Here is a 14,157-nt window from a genome sequence, read left to right as displayed (position 1 = left end):
GCGGCGGCACGCCATTGGCCAGCGCGGAGGGTAAACAAGCGGCGCGGGGCGGGGCGCGGCGGAGGCCGCTGGCTCGGGGGCTGCGGGCCGGCGCAGAGCGGCAGCGCGGTGCCCGGGCTCGGAGAGGCGCCGCGCCATCCCCGGCCCCGTTCCCGCCTCGCCCCGCTGCCGCTGAGGCTGCGGCGCCCCGGCCGGGTACGTGGGGGCCTGGCGGCGGGGCGCGGCGCGGCCGGGGCCCGGGCCCGGGGCGGGGGCGGTGTTTATGAATGGCGCGGGCCGCGCGGTGTGAATGGCGGGGGGCGCGCGCCAGCGGGCGCTCGAGCGCGCGCTCGGGGAAGAAGCGCGGGGGGGGGGGGGGGGGCGGAGTTTATGAATGGGGCGCGCGGGGTGGCGTGGGAACGAGCCCGGCTGTGGCGCGGCCCCGCAGCGGCGAGAGCGGTGAGGGGAGGGGAGGGGAGGGGAGGGGAAGGGAAGGGAAGGGAAGGGAAGGGAAGGGAAGGGAAGGGAAGGGAAGGGAAGGGAAGGGGGGCGAGGCAAAAAGAACCGCGGCCCGCCCCGCTGCCTCCTCCCGCACCCACGGCGCGTGATGTCACGGCCGTTTCTATAGAAATTAGGTGACATCACGGGCCGGGGGGCTGCGACCCGCCACGGCAGGAGCGGGCCGGCTCCCCGGGGAGGCGTGGCGGCACCGAGCCAGCCCCGGGGGCGGCAGGGGCCAGGGTGTGACCCCTCCCCGTCCCCTCCACCCCCCAGCCGCGCACCTGCCGGAGCCCGGGCGGGACCCCCCTTCCCGGGCCGGTGTCGATGCTGAGCGGGCCGGGGGCACTGCCCGCTTCGCCCGCACCATGGACGGCTTCTACGACCAGCAGGTTCCCTTCATGGGCCCCGGGGTAAGTTTGCCCACCCTGTTTCCCCGTTTACACTTTCCTCCCCGACCTTGGGGTCACCTGCTCCCCATCCTTGGGTCACCAACTCCTCATCCTTGGGAGTGCCCCCCTTGTCCTTGGGGGCACCCCCAGCCTTGGGGGCTGCCACCCTCACGGGCAGCTGTCACCGTGTCCCTTGCAGAAGTCCTGCACAGAGGAGGGCCGAGGCCGGCAGGGGTCCGATAGAAAAAGGAAATTTTTGGAAACTGACCTGGCCCATGACTCGGAAGGTAGGCAGGGCTGGCCCCTGAGACTACGTGCCTCGCGTTGGTTGTTTTAGAAATAATCCTGCAGATAATGGCAGTTTTATTTATTCTTCTGTGGAGCACATAAGTCTTTCACTCTGTTCCAGAGCTCTTCCAGGATCTCAGCCAGCTCCAAGAGGCCTGGCTAGCTGAAGGCAAGTCTTCACCTCCCCCTTCTGCCATGTAAAATCTCTCATCTTTTTGAGAACTGAAAACACCATAAACCCACTTTTTTGTTTGTTTTTTTTTTAGCTCAGGTCCCCGATGACGAACAGTTTGTCCCAGATTTCCAGTCTGACAACTGTAAGTGATTGTTCCGGGTTTTTGTTCTCTGGGGGTAGAGGTTTGGGTGCCTGTGCAAACATTTGCACTGGGCTTGGAGTTGCTTCCTTGGGAAAGCAGTTGTCCCTGGGGCTGGAAGGTGAAATCATGGGCTTTTGGGAGAAAGCACGTGTGGTTTGAGCTCGTAGAGATGCAACGTGCAAGGTCCTGTCTTTTGTTAATGGGGAAAACTGGCCAGATGCATGGAAATAGCTCTAAACTACTCTCTGGGTTCCTCTGAGGCGTGATGCTTGTTCGTAGTGAGGTGGATTCGCTTCTAAACACTCCTTTTCCTTTTCAAGTGGTAGAGATAACCCGTGCTGGGCTGCTTGGTTAGCCACAATCTCTGCAGTTTCTAGAGCTTTTTAGAGTCCTGGCCCGGCGCTGTTGGCAAGAGCGAGCCTGAGCGGTGAAACTTGAGCCGCTTTAAGCAGCATTAATCACTGGCAAGCCAGCGTCTTTAAAAGGAGGCCAGTGAAAATGCAGTCCCTGGTGAATTGCATAAGAGCCAGAGTTGGTTCTGAGCCCTGTTGTGTTGCCAGAGCGGGTTAGTGGCGAGGGCAGGGGCCAGGGAATGGCGTGTGGGGCTCGCACGGCCCCGGGAGCTGCTCTGGGGTCGGCTGGGGGAGAGCGGGGGCGGAATCGGGATGTTCCGAGTTGTTACCTGGCAAACACAAGCGGTGGCTTGGTGTCGGTGGCTGGGTTTTGCTGCTGAGCCAGACAGCTAGGGAACTCGAAGGAAATCAAATTTAGCCTGCAGTCGAACAGATTTTTTCATTCCAGCTTTGTCACAGCATGCAGCGGGGTATCTCCTCCGACAGCAAATGCGTGTTAATTATTGCTCCTCGGTTACTTCGGAGCGGGAAGCTTGCCATTTAGCCCGTCCAGACAGCCCAAGCTTCTGATGTGTTTTTTTTTTTTTCCCCTGTCTCCCCTGAGATAAAAGGCGAGCCCGGAGTCAGAAACACAACGGTCTGTTGACATCCCCAGCACAGCCCAGCAGCTCTTGCTCGGAGCAGTAGAAACTGCAGTGTGCGTGGGAGGGTGGCTCTTGAAGCTGAAGCTGTTTCCAGTGCCTTTTGGCAGTCTCTTTTTCCTTGTAACCTGAAGAGCTCAGACGGGAGAGACAAACTTTTCGGGGTGATGCAGGAAAAAGAGGAGAAGAAGAAAAAGGCGTTTATTTGGTCAGGACTCTCAAAATGTTCTGATCTGTTCAGCCTGTTGTTGAAACGATTTTATCACTTGAAAGATCTGCCTGTGTGACTCCCTGCAGCAATAACCTTCTTTAACTTGCCTGGGGAGGGAAAGCAAAGGTTTTTCTTGCTGCTGCAGTGCTGGTTGTGCAGGGACTCAGGGGAATGGGAAGCCCAGCTCTTGCATCCCTGCACTAGAGAGAGTTTACAGAGAGAAACTCCAGTTTTGAGCTGTGTGCCCTGTAGAAAGGGAGAGAAAGATGGCTCTGGTGTAGCTGAGGTCTGCTCCCAGCTTTCACTAGCAGGGACGTGCTGCCTTCCTGGGCTGGCAGTCACAATGGAGTTCAGCATCCATTGTCTTCTGAGGAAAGATAGATCCCTTTGTCCCTATGGATGTTTGTGGACTCTGTTTTTGGAGTTGTGTGGCTCCATGCCTTTTCCCTGAGGAAACTCCTGCTCTCTTATCTCTTAGCCTGAGCAAACCTCGATCTTGTGCCCCCTCTTGCATTCCCAGGGCCAAGCTTCCTTGGCACAACAGCAAAAAGGGACAAGCCAGGCTCAGTTTGGACCCTGCTGCAATGGGGAATGTTGCCACATACGCCACATGGAGTCTCGGAGATGCTCAGAATCTTTCTTGCCTGGCTGAAACCCCCTCATAGCTGCCTGCAGCTCTGCTACTGCCCGCTCTCTGTTCCCAATTCTGTAGCCAAGGTCCCTGGCAGACAGGATCTTAAAGTTGGGGCTTGGTAGCCAAGTAATCTGGAGGGCAGGGGGTCGCTGTGCTGGGGAGGAAATCCCACTGAAAGGAAAGCAAGGCTGCTCCAGATGAGGGATGCATTGTTCTTGGTGCCCTGGACCGAGTGGCAAGAGGCCACATTCAGTACTTATAAGTTGCCCAGGGCAGTGGTGGATCCTTCATGGGAGCCAGGAGGCTGTGGTGGCTCCACAGAGCTCGCCATGCTGCGACCCTGGCTGGCCATGGGTGTGAGGTCACCTGCAATGTGGTCCTGTGGCCAAGGGTGCACTCACAGTGTTATGTCCCCACTGATTGTTTAAGTACCTGAGAAGTGATGGGATCATGCTGAGGAGATCAAGCACCACAAGAAGTGATTTTTTTTCTCCCAGGGTACCTGTGGCCTCCCTGTGCGGGCAGCACGTGGCAACAGCCATGGGCAGGGCATGGAGTTTCTTACACACCAAAATGAAACAGGGAGGTTTGTTTGTGAGGAAGAGTTGTTTAAACAAAGGAAAGCAGGATCCTGGCTTCTATTTCTGACTCCTCTCCTTGTGTGACCTTGGGTGCGTCCTGTAGTGCCAGGGGATGGAGGGACAGGCGCAGAGCTCAGCTCCCAGGTGACAGCTTGAGTGGGTGCCAGTGTCCCTGGCTGGAAGTGGTGGCTTGGTTGCCTTCCCTTGGCTCATTCAGAGGAAGCCAGTGCTCTCCGAGCTTAGTCTCATGGAGGTCCAGTCGTGCTGATGGGTGGGGATAACCTGCCCTGTCCTCCATTGAGGGATTCACTGGGAACTCAAGGCCTCGAGTGGCTTTGTTGTCACCCATTTCCATGGGAGATGTCTGATAGTTGGCGTTAGGGGCATTTCCAGTTTGACTGCTTGTATGGCACCGGGAGGGTTTTCCTGAGCCTCCCCTGCCTCCCCTCCTGGCTGGGCACAGCAGTGGCACGTGTGGCTGGTGCCTTGCCCAGCCTCCCCAGGCTCCTTCCATCTCTAGGGGCTAAAGCAGCCCAGAGGGGCTGGCAGGCACCCTCGGGTGTCCTCGCTGCTGCCGTGGCTCAGCCTTGGTGTGGAGCTGCTGACACATCTGCTCCAGCCCTCTCTATAGCTGAGCTGCTCCCTCACAGTATTTTTATATATTTTTTTTAGCTTTTAATTACAGTGCCCAAGGCAGGACCGGAAAGGGTAAAAGCGCTTGTGCACCCGCTGTTCCTTTGAGGTGTTGGGTGCTGGGGCAGGGCAGCTCCTCCCACCAAACCCAACCAAATCCAAACCCAGCGCCTTCCCCCCAAAAACTGCACCTCGGTGTCCCCCGGGCTCCTGCAGCCTCTCTGGCCATGAGCTTGGCAGAGGAGCACGCCGTGCTGAGCAGCGCCGGCCGGCCCCGCCGTGTTTGTGTAAGGAATCCAAACGTTGCACAGAGTCCCGGCTTGGACAGCTGGTCTCTGTTAGGATCTTAAGGCTCATTTCCCTTTTTTTTTGAATGGCAGTGCTAAGCTCTGGGGAAATTTTTCCTTTCTTTTTTTTTTTTTCCCTCCCTCAGCCACATGAATGGAGCGCTGCGAAGTGTTTGTGAATGGAGGGTGGTGCCTGCTCAGGGACTGGAGGCTTTTTTTTTTTTTTTTTTTCAATGAATAACCAGACCCCATTGTACGACTGGCGGAAAAACAACTCGCTCCAACAACACGGAGCCTGTTTGGGAGAACCATGCCCGCGATAGGCAGCTGGAGCCCTTCCAAAGCCAGTTCCCCTTTGCTTTCCCATGGCTCACGGGGTGCCTGTGCTCTCTGCCGCCGTGCTGGCCCCCTTTTAAGGCTGGAAGTGCTGAGAGTGGCAAAAGCTCGCTGGGGAGGGGGGAAGGAGGAGTGGGATAAATCCGGCTTGGGTGGAAGGCGTGTGGGGGGCTGTGCTGGCTCAGCGCTGGGCTTTGTGTTTCAAATCCTTCTGGGGAGGGGGGGGTTTATGCCCTTGGTACCAGCTGTATTGAGGCCTTTCGAGGGGGGGATGGGGAGATAGGGGAGTCAGCAGCTCTTTAAAGGTTTTGACAAATTAGGGGAGCAGCTAATTACCTGGCAAGCTGTGAACAGTTGTCCTGGAGCTATTTGCTCCTCTCCAATGTAGCTGGGCTGTGTTTAGGCTTCACATGAAGCTAATACTCCACTTCCGATTAGTCTTGGCTCTCCTCTGAGGCACTATTTAGGTACAGATCTCTGAGGCGCTTTCCCTTTCCTAGGGCGCCTGCTTTTAGAAATTAATTAGCTTAAGCGTATATTACTCAGTTTATAATTATATATATAGCAAGCGAGCTTGGGAGTGGGTGGAGAGGATTTGGGTTTAATGGGATGTTTGTCACTTGAGCTCATACAATTGAGGGACCCTAGGCCTAGATCCCATTGGACCACCCTGGCTATGGGAAGGTGGATCCTGCTTGAAAACTCTGGAAGTGGGTATGCCCCTGCGAGGGCGAGTGGGTTGCTGTTTATGGGGCCTTGGAGCTCCATTTTGTCAAGCCCCCTCACCCCTTGATCCGTGTCCCGGGGAGGCAGCCACTGCCTGTGCCACCTGGGCTCTGCTCCACTCGCTGAGGGGCTGGTGGACAGCACACGTCCCATCTAAGGCTGCTGCCAAGCTGCCTCACAGCCCCTGTAGCAATTCCCCTTCTGAGAACATGGGCTGCTGTGACTGTTCTGCTCTCCCCTGCCACCCTGGCTCACTTCTCCACCAGTGCTGGGGTCTGGCAGGTCACCGTGTCACCCCGGTTTAGCTGCTGAGTTGCCCCCAGGGCGTAAATCAGCGCCTTATTCCCAAGCAGAGGCGATGCTTGCAGGGCTGCTGCTCCCATCGCCCTCTCCCCCGTGGGTGAGCCTGTGTCCTCCCCGGTGTCCTTGCAGTGGTCCTGCACGCCCCACCTCCGGCCAAGATCAAGCGGGAGCTGCCCAGCCCGTCCTCGGAGCTGTCGTCCTGCAGCCACGAGCAGGCTCTGTGTGCCGGCTATGGGGACAAGTGCCTCTACAACTGCTGGTAGGTAGCACGGGCACGCCGCTGCCCGCAGAGCCCCCGGCGGCTCCGTGCCACTCGAGATGTCACCGTGGCCCCTCTCCCCCGGCAGTGCCTACGACAGGAAGCCCCCCGCCGGGTTCAAGCCATTAACGCCGCCCGCCACGCCGGTGTCCCCCGCGCTGCCCGGGCCGGCCCTGGCGCCGCCGGGCCCCGCCGTGCCAGCGGCCGCCCACGGCGCTGCCCCGGCGCTGCAGGAGCAGCGGCAGCAGCCGCCCTTCGCCGTGCCGCGGCCGCCCGTGCACATGCCAAAGATGATGTCTGAGAACCAATTCCCCGCGGAGCACAGGTGAGGCAGCCCCCGCCCCAGTGGCCGCGGGAGTCCCCCAGGGCTTTGTGGGGACTCCTGGGGTGGGTCGGTGGTCCCAAAGCGTGGGGGAGAAAGGGAAGGGCTCGGGCTTTTGTCCCTGAGCTGCGGTTGCAGTTGGTGGGCCAAATGTTGTCACCTGTGGTCCCCTGTGGCAAAACTTGCCACTTTCTACTGGGATCATCTGGTTCTTTCTCCTGCTAACAGGGAGCTGCTCCTTCCAGTCTCTGAGCATCGGGCAGAGCCTTTGCCTCCCCCTTGGGAAAGGCAAAGGAGGCAGAGGCTGACTCCTGTGTCCACCCCAGTTCTTACAGGTGCTGGTCCTGAGTCAGGGCTCTGCTCTCCTCATTCCCACCCAATGCAGCTCTGCCTCCCAAGCCAAGCCCCGTTGGGCTGTGGAGCTGTGACCATCTCTGTCCTGCCATGCACCCCGGGCTGGGGGTGGTCCAGAGCTCCCCATGCACCGCATGGCATCACCATGACTCTGTGGGCTGTGGTGTCAGACCACTGTTCCCTCCTTCCTCTCCAGGTGGTGGCTTCACTCCCCATCACTCCCACGTCCCTGAAGGCTCTGCCAGTCCCTTCCCTCACCTTGGGTTGCTCCTATGGGTACTCTCAGTAGGTGCTCTGCTTTTGGCCTCTGGATGTCCTTTGCTGTGACAGCCACCGTGTCACCCCTGTGGGCATGGGACAAGATGTGGCAGCCTGGCAAAGGCCGTGCAGTGGGGCCAAGGGAAGCCCTTGGAATGTGCCCACAGCAGGCAAGCATCCCTCCCTGGCAAAGCTGGGCTCCGTGTGACCTTCAGGCTGCGCAGGGGGCTGGCTGCGACCCCTTGGGAAGCCCTGTGCCAGCACGGGGCTTGGGTTTCATTCAGGAAGGGCAGAGGGACATGGCTCGGAAATGGAGTAATCCCAGCCCGGCAGCTGGGAGAGCTCGGGTTACAAAGCCAAATGGTGCAAGGCCGGCTGAGAGGAGCCGCACGGAGATCCAAGATCACCTTTCAAGGTGCCGGAGGACGAGGGGATGTGGCGGCACCCCCTCGAGATGGTCCCTCATCCATCGCCACCGGCAGAAGCCATGCTCTCAGAGCACTGGTGGCAGCACCACAGAGCCCAAAATAGTGCTCCCTGCTGTCGAGTTCAAGGCTTAATCCCGGCTGCGCGGGCGGATTAGCAGCCGGCTGGAGCTGCGGAGTGGATTTGGCTTTGCGTAAGCGCCCACCCATGCACAGCAACCCCGGCCCCTGCCCCCCACGCTGGGGACAGATTTTACTGGTTTACTGAGATATCAGTGTTGGGGGGTGGGTTTTTGTTCCTTTTCTCATTCCTTTCCAGATACCTGAAGGCCAGAGTGCTTTACTGTGGTGGCCCATGTGTTACCCTGCTGTTCCATCCTGGGGTTCTCAGCACCCCGCTGGGTCCCCGTGGGGTGAGCCCGGTGGTGGCTGTGCTTCTGAGGAACCATCCCAGCCTGCTGTGGGAGCTGGCTGAGGGCCTCCAGCTGTCAGGCAGTTCTGTTTTGGGGTGGGAGCTGGCCCCCACTGCTCAGTAATGCCACGTCCTTGTCCCCCAGGTTTCAGAGGCAGCTGTCGGAGCCCTGCCACCCCTTCCCGCCGCAGGCCGGGGTCCCGGGGGACGGCCGCCCCATCTACCACCGGCAGCTGTCGGAGCCCCTGGGCCCTGCTGCCCCCCGCCCCCCTCAGGGATTCAAGCAGGAGTACCATGACCCTCTCTACGAGCACGGCGGCCCTGGCCTGCCCGGTCCCCCCGGCCACAGCTTCCAGCCCCCCATGGGCATCAAGCAGGAGCCCCGGGACTACTGCATTGACTCAGGTGGGTGTGAGCCAAGGGACAGCCAGGGTGGGGTTACACCAGTGACACTCCAGAGCAGAGCATCTCTGCCTTCAGCATGGCAGGGGCAGGGTTGAGCCTCAGGCAGTGGATGCTGTGTCACCCTGGAGCTGCTGTGGTGCTGGGATGCTGCTTTGCCTTTTTCTTTGCTCTCTGTCCTCCTTTTCCAAAGGCAGGGGATACAGCAGGAGTTCACCGGGTGCCAGTGGTGTGGTCAGGGCTGTGGCCACAGGCTGGGGTGCCCCACAGCGCCTGGTGGGTCCCCCCTTGGCTTTGGCCTGGGGCCAGCTGTGATTGCTGGCTGCTGGACCCTACCAGCATCACGGAAAAAATCCTCTAATCGCCTTAGGACCTAAAAATACCCCAACCTCGGGATGGAGGGTGGCACAGCCAAGCAGATGGTAGGGGAGGTGCAGCAGTGCCTCCCTTCATGTAGGGTTTGTGAAAACTCGAGCTGCTCCTGTCTAAATTCCAGTGCCACCCAAAATCATACTGGGTTTCTTTTCCCCGATGTTGAGGGTGGATGTAGTGGACATGGAAGCGTGGGGAGGGGGGGAAGGTTCCCAGACTTCACTGCAGGCCATGCTGGGGGTAAAGAATATGCTGCCAAATCCATGGTGGTACCCACAGGGTTTACAAAAGCCTTAATGTCATTTCATTTCCCCCTCAGAAGTGCCTAACTGCCAGTCCTCGTACCTACGGGGGAATGTCTTCCCCAACAGCCATGACGGTGAGTGACTCCCCCACTCTCCCCATGTCGTGACCCCATCCCACCCCTCCCTTGCGGCAGGCAGCACTCCTGGGCACCCAGAAAACACCCAGGAGAGCATCATGGGGCCCATGAGAGCTGCATGTGCTGCCACCAGCCCCAAAAGCAGCCAGCAGCCCCTGTGAGCGTGCCGTGAGGGCACAGCAGTGCCGTGGGCTCCGGGATAATGCAGAGCTGCTAATAAGGTTTGGGAGATGTGAGGAGGGGAGAGCTGCACAGCACTCGGCCACTGAAGTAGCTGGGAATAGGTCTGCTCCCAGAGCTGTGGATGGGGTCCTGTGCTGGATTCAGCCAAGCCAGGGTTTTTTGGGGTCCAGCCAGGGTAGTGGAGGGGCCCTATGCTCACAAAGGTCTTTTCCCCGCAGGATTTTCATATGAAAAGGACACACGATTGTATTTTGATGACACGTGCGTGGTACCTGAGAGGCTGGAGGGTAAGAATCTGGCCCCAGAGGAGGCCTGCAGGGGGACCAGGGCTCATGGAGGAAGATGTGGGCGTGGTGGGATCTGCAGTGCCTGGCTTATAAAGCCAAGCAGTGTTGGCACGGTGCTCTTGAGAGCTGCTGAGCATCATCCCACGTGGCAGCTTGGCATCACTGCCATGCTCCATCTCTGTCACAGACACCTACCTGCCTGCAGCACCATCCCCAGCACCTCTCCCACCCGGTTGCCTGATCCTGCTCAGGTGTCTCAGCACGGGGATGCTCCATGTTCTTGTACATATCTCCTGCTGGGTGACACAGCCTGGGAGAGGGGCAGAGCCAGGCTGTTTAACCAGGTGTGTTTGTTGAGCAGGTAAAGTGAAGCAGGAGCCCACCCTGTACCGTGAGGGCCCTCCCTACCAGCGGCGTGGCTCCCTGCAGCTCTGGCAGTTCCTGGTCACCCTCCTGGACGACCCTGCCAACGCCCACTTCATCGCCTGGACCGGCCGGGGCATGGAGTTCAAGCTGATAGAGCCTGAGGAGGTATGAGAGGTCCTGCCCTGGAGCTGGGCAGTGCCTGTGGGGATGCAGGAGTGCATCCTTCCCACACAGCAGAGCCTTCCCACTCGCACTTGAGGCGAGACACGTACCTCTGCTCTCCAGTCAGCTGTTGAAGTTTGCCTTTAGTATCTTCCACTGCCTCTTGGTGCAGCGTGTGCTGGCTCCCAAAGCTGGCAGTGGTCACCAGCTGTGGTGGTGTTGCCTCTGTGCCGTGCCTTGCTGAGTTCTGCTGCTCTGCCACGGCTCCCTCCTTCCCAAGCTGCTCCCATCCTTTGCCCTGGGTTTCCAGCAGCAGCTCCGTGCTGGAACCACACAGCACCACGGGAGGGTGACACACAGGAAGGAGCTGCTTGGGGAGTAATTGAGAGCAGCTGTAGCCAGCACCGAGCTGCGCATTGTGGGTAATTACCCATAATATCTCTTGCGCCATGCATGGAAATTGTGGTATTTTGAAGCAGCCTTTTTGGCAGGCTCTGCCTAATGAAATGACTTTTGATTTGGCCCCTGATCTGGCGGTGGCTGTGTGGTCACAGCCGGAGCATTTATCGTGGCCGGCGGGGAACCACTCCCAGACCACAGTGATACCTTCTCTCCAGCTGCCCCAGCCCCCTCAGACAAACCTCTGGCCTGCATTTCAGTTGTGATTTCCTCCCAGGATCCCTGTTGCAGCCCTGGCTGGAGCCCTGATGGCTGCCCCCTCTCTCCCCGTAGGTAGCACGGCGCTGGGGCATCCAGAAGAACCGACCAGCCATGAACTACGACAAGCTCAGCCGCTCCCTGCGCTACTACTATGAGAAGGGCATCATGCAGAAGGTGAGGTCACAGCAGGGTGTGACCGTCCCCCGCTGTCCCAGGGTGCGGCAGGAGAGGGGTTAGGTCCCACGTGAGGTGTGTGGTGCTCCCCCAGGGCAGGGGTAATGCTCAGGGCCCCTCTCACCTCCTTGCTCCTCCCTGCAGGTTGCCGGCGAGCGGTACGTCTATAAATTCGTCTGTGACCCCGATGCCCTCTTTTCCATGGCCTATCCCGACAACCAGCGCCCTTTCCTGAAGACAGAGCCAGACTGCCCGGTGCCAGAGGAGGAGACGGTGCCCCTGACACACTTTGAGGACAGCCCGGCGTTCCTCCTGGAGATGGATCCCTGCGGCAGCCTTCCCTACGCGGAGGGCTTCGCCTACTGACTCGGCCGGCTGGCAGAGCCATTGGCACTAGCGCAGCCACCTGGGGCAAACACGGTGTTCTAAAGAATATTTTTGGCTGTCCGTACGAGGAAAAAAAAAAAAAAAAACAAACCCCAACGACAAACAGCATGGGTGCACACACAAATTTGAGGAATTTAAAACGCCCCACGTGTGTTGCCGCCGAATTCCCACCCTTCCTTTCCAAGGGCTAGTGCACAGGACTGCCCGTGGCTGGCACCTCCTGCCGTGCATCAGTGTGATGTCTTGGGGCGCCGGGAGCCTAAAGTTGCAGTCTCCTCCCCAGGCCCTGGCTCCGGCAGTGCCCCGGGGCTGGGCTGCGTGGCTACCCAGCCAATTGTCACGACAATCTGCTTTGCATCGAGCACAATCCGCGTCGCTGCCTTGTGTGGTGGAAAGGGCTTTGATTTGCACAGACAGGAGGGATGCGGGGGGGCCGCCCGGGCCAGCACCCCGGGGCTGATGTGCGCAGCATCCTACCCCAACCCCGAGGAGCCTTCTGCCTTCTTCCTGAGCCCCCTCCCCATGTAACCTCTTGTTCCCATAGAACCTCCTGCATCCTCTCCGTGCCCTCCGTCCTCCCCAGCTCTTGGCTATGGGCCATGGGTTGCATTTTGGGGGAGGAGACCCTGACACTAACTTCCTCTTCGTTTCGGTTTTGGTTTTTTTTTTTTTTTTTTTTTGGGATGTTTTAGGAAAATACTAAAGGTTTCTAAACTGATTTTTGTAGATTTTTTGTATTTTAAGGCAAAGCTATTTTTTGCAGCTCGGCTGCTGTCCCTGGAGCCCCTGGGGACACCCCTGTGGCTTTCCTGGTGGCAGGGGGAGCCCTCGATGCCCGTGGCTTCTTGGGATGGCTGCCGAAGGATCTGGTCCGCTCCATTTCACTGCTCCAGTCCTCTTTCCCAGGGGAGCCAGGGCTGAATCCCAATACTGGCTCAGCTACACTCCCCCTGCTCGGCATGGCCTTGGAGCTGGGCTGTAAGGCTGAGGTGGGCAGGGATGGGGGGTCCCCCACCCCCCTTCCTCAATACCCCACTTCCCTCCAGCTCCCCCCACCCCTTGCTGCACCTCTTAACACTCCTCCACCACTCATATATCCTTACCTGCCTCCCCTGCACCAGGCTACATGTTTTGTTGTAAATGCTGTATAGGAATTTTTTCTCTTCTTTAGTTAGCTTTGGTTGGATTTTTTGTTTGGTTTTTTGGGTTTTTTTTTTGGTTGGGTTTTTTTTTTTGGTCTGATTCTTTTTTTTTTTTTTTTTTTTGGGAAGTATGAAGATTAACTCTACAATGAACTTGGTTGCTCTCCCCATGGTGGCTGCAGTGGCCTGTACCCATGGGGAGCATTTGGTTTTGGGAACCCCAACCCTGGGGACAGGTTTTTAACCATTTGCTCGGTGTGGCAGGTCTGCAGTGCAGAAGGAGTTAATCTGAGGACTGATTTGAAATATCTTTATTCAAGCAGGGCTATGTATCTCCTGCAAAAGCTGCATTACATTCTGTACTGTGTACAATAAAGGATCTTGCTTCCTGTTCCTCCCTGACTGCCTGGGCTCCTGCTTTGCCTGCGCTGTGGGATGCTGCCTGGGCTGCCAGGAGCCCCTGGATGTGCTTGTGGGGTCAGTAGTGGTCCAAGCTACAGCCCATCATTTGGGGCCTGCAGCATGGTGTAGCTGGAGCCGAGACCGAATCCCCAGGGCTGCCTTTTCCTCAGGTCTGGATTTGTTGCTCCTGGGTGTGGATAGTGCCATGGCTTTCACAAAGCCACATCCCATGAGAGGATTCATTTGGAATGGGGGTGGCTTCTGCCCAGTAGGTGCAGTTTAATATTTCCTCTTCCCAGACTTTCTCAGTGAGTCTTCCACTCCCCTGGAAACCCAAGCACCTGCCATCAAGCCATCAAGCAGGGCCAAGGCTGGTGGGGACCTCTCAGGACAGCCCCTCCACAAGCTACTGGCAGTGGTCCCTCATTGTCTCCATTTCTAGGCCAGGAATAATTCAGGGTTTGCAAAATGATGAAGGAGGTGGGTAGAAGGCAAGGGCTGTCCTGTGAAGAGTTGATTTAGCTGAGGGGTCTGTGTGAAAAAAAACCACCCCAGAACTGCCCACCCACTGCCATTGGCCTCAATTTTAGCTGGGCTGAGCCAGGCTGTCCACAGCCAGCCCGTCCCATGCAGGGGCTTGGTGTGATGCTGGTGGAGATACTCTGACACATCTCTTCCAGCTTATTTTCAGAGTCCTGCCAAACCCCATGCCTAGACGTGGCAGTGAGAGATGAAAGGTCCTAGTGTGCCACGAGGCTTTTTACACACCCACCCCACCTCAGCTGGATCCACTCCTGGCTGCCAGCCACGTTGCTAATGGGTCCTTAAGCTGCTCTTCCATCATGCCTGAAGTATTAAGCTGCATGGGGAAGTATGGCTGTCTCCCAGCCCAGGCAGGGCAAAGCAGGATCTAAAACATCCAGCAAAACCAATTCATCTGGCACGAAGCCTTCAAGGAGCTAAATCAGTTGTTGCCTCAGGAGACATCTTACACTCCCAGCCTATCCCATCTTTATTTTCCACGAAGTT

The 14,157-nt window shown here is 58.1% G+C and overlaps 1 protein-coding gene across 2 annotated transcripts; it reads left to right on the top strand.

Annotated features, from left to right (window-relative positions):
* The first annotated feature begins 49 nt into the window (after window positions 1-49).
* ETV5 (ETS variant transcription factor 5) lies at window positions 50-13,120 on the top strand. Of its 2 annotated transcripts, none has more exons than XM_077785586.2 (13): window positions 50-195; window positions 754-890; window positions 1,069-1,156; window positions 1,279-1,326; window positions 1,424-1,474; window positions 6,309-6,438; window positions 6,527-6,763; window positions 8,355-8,614; window positions 9,303-9,362; window positions 9,767-9,835; window positions 10,197-10,366; window positions 11,096-11,197; window positions 11,342-13,120. In XM_077785586.2, the coding sequence occupies exons 2-13, from the start codon at window positions 846-848 to the stop codon at window positions 11,561-11,563; spliced, it is 1,482 nt and encodes a 493-aa protein (XP_077641712.1). In that variant the 5' UTR covers window positions 50-195; window positions 754-845; the 3' UTR covers window positions 11,564-13,120. The 2 variants fall into 2 exon arrangements, with proteins under 2 accessions (XP_077641712.1, XP_077641713.1); XM_077785587.2 differs by lacking the exon at window positions 50-195 and adding an exon at window positions 376-438.
* The last annotated feature ends 1,037 nt before the right edge of the window (window positions 13,121-14,157 follow it).

This window comes from Lonchura striata, chromosome 9 (assembly GCF_050655825.1).
Source record: "Lonchura striata isolate lonStrDom1 chromosome 9, ASM5065582v1, whole genome shotgun sequence".
NCBI classification, from domain to species: Eukaryota; Metazoa; Chordata; class Aves; order Passeriformes; family Estrildidae; genus Lonchura; species Lonchura striata.
The sequence above is the reverse complement of the archived record's forward strand: the minus strand, read 5'-3'. Positions and strand labels throughout refer to the sequence as shown.

What these genes read in the sequence shown, in the direction of transcription:
- ETV5 (XM_077785586.2), top strand. Translation starts at nt 846, where the DNA reads ATGGACGGCTTCTACGACCAGCAGGTTCCCTTCATGGGCCCCGGG. An exon ending in TTCCCTTCATGGGCCCCGGG is followed by an intron (nt 891 to 1,068) that starts GTAAGTTTGCCC and finishes TGTCCCTTGCAG; the next exon opens with AAGTCCTGCACAGAGGAGGG. An exon ending in CAATTCCCCGCGGAGCACAG is followed by an intron (nt 6,764 to 8,354) that starts GTGAGGCAGCCC and finishes CTTGTCCCCCAG; the next exon opens with GTTTCAGAGGCAGCTGTCGG.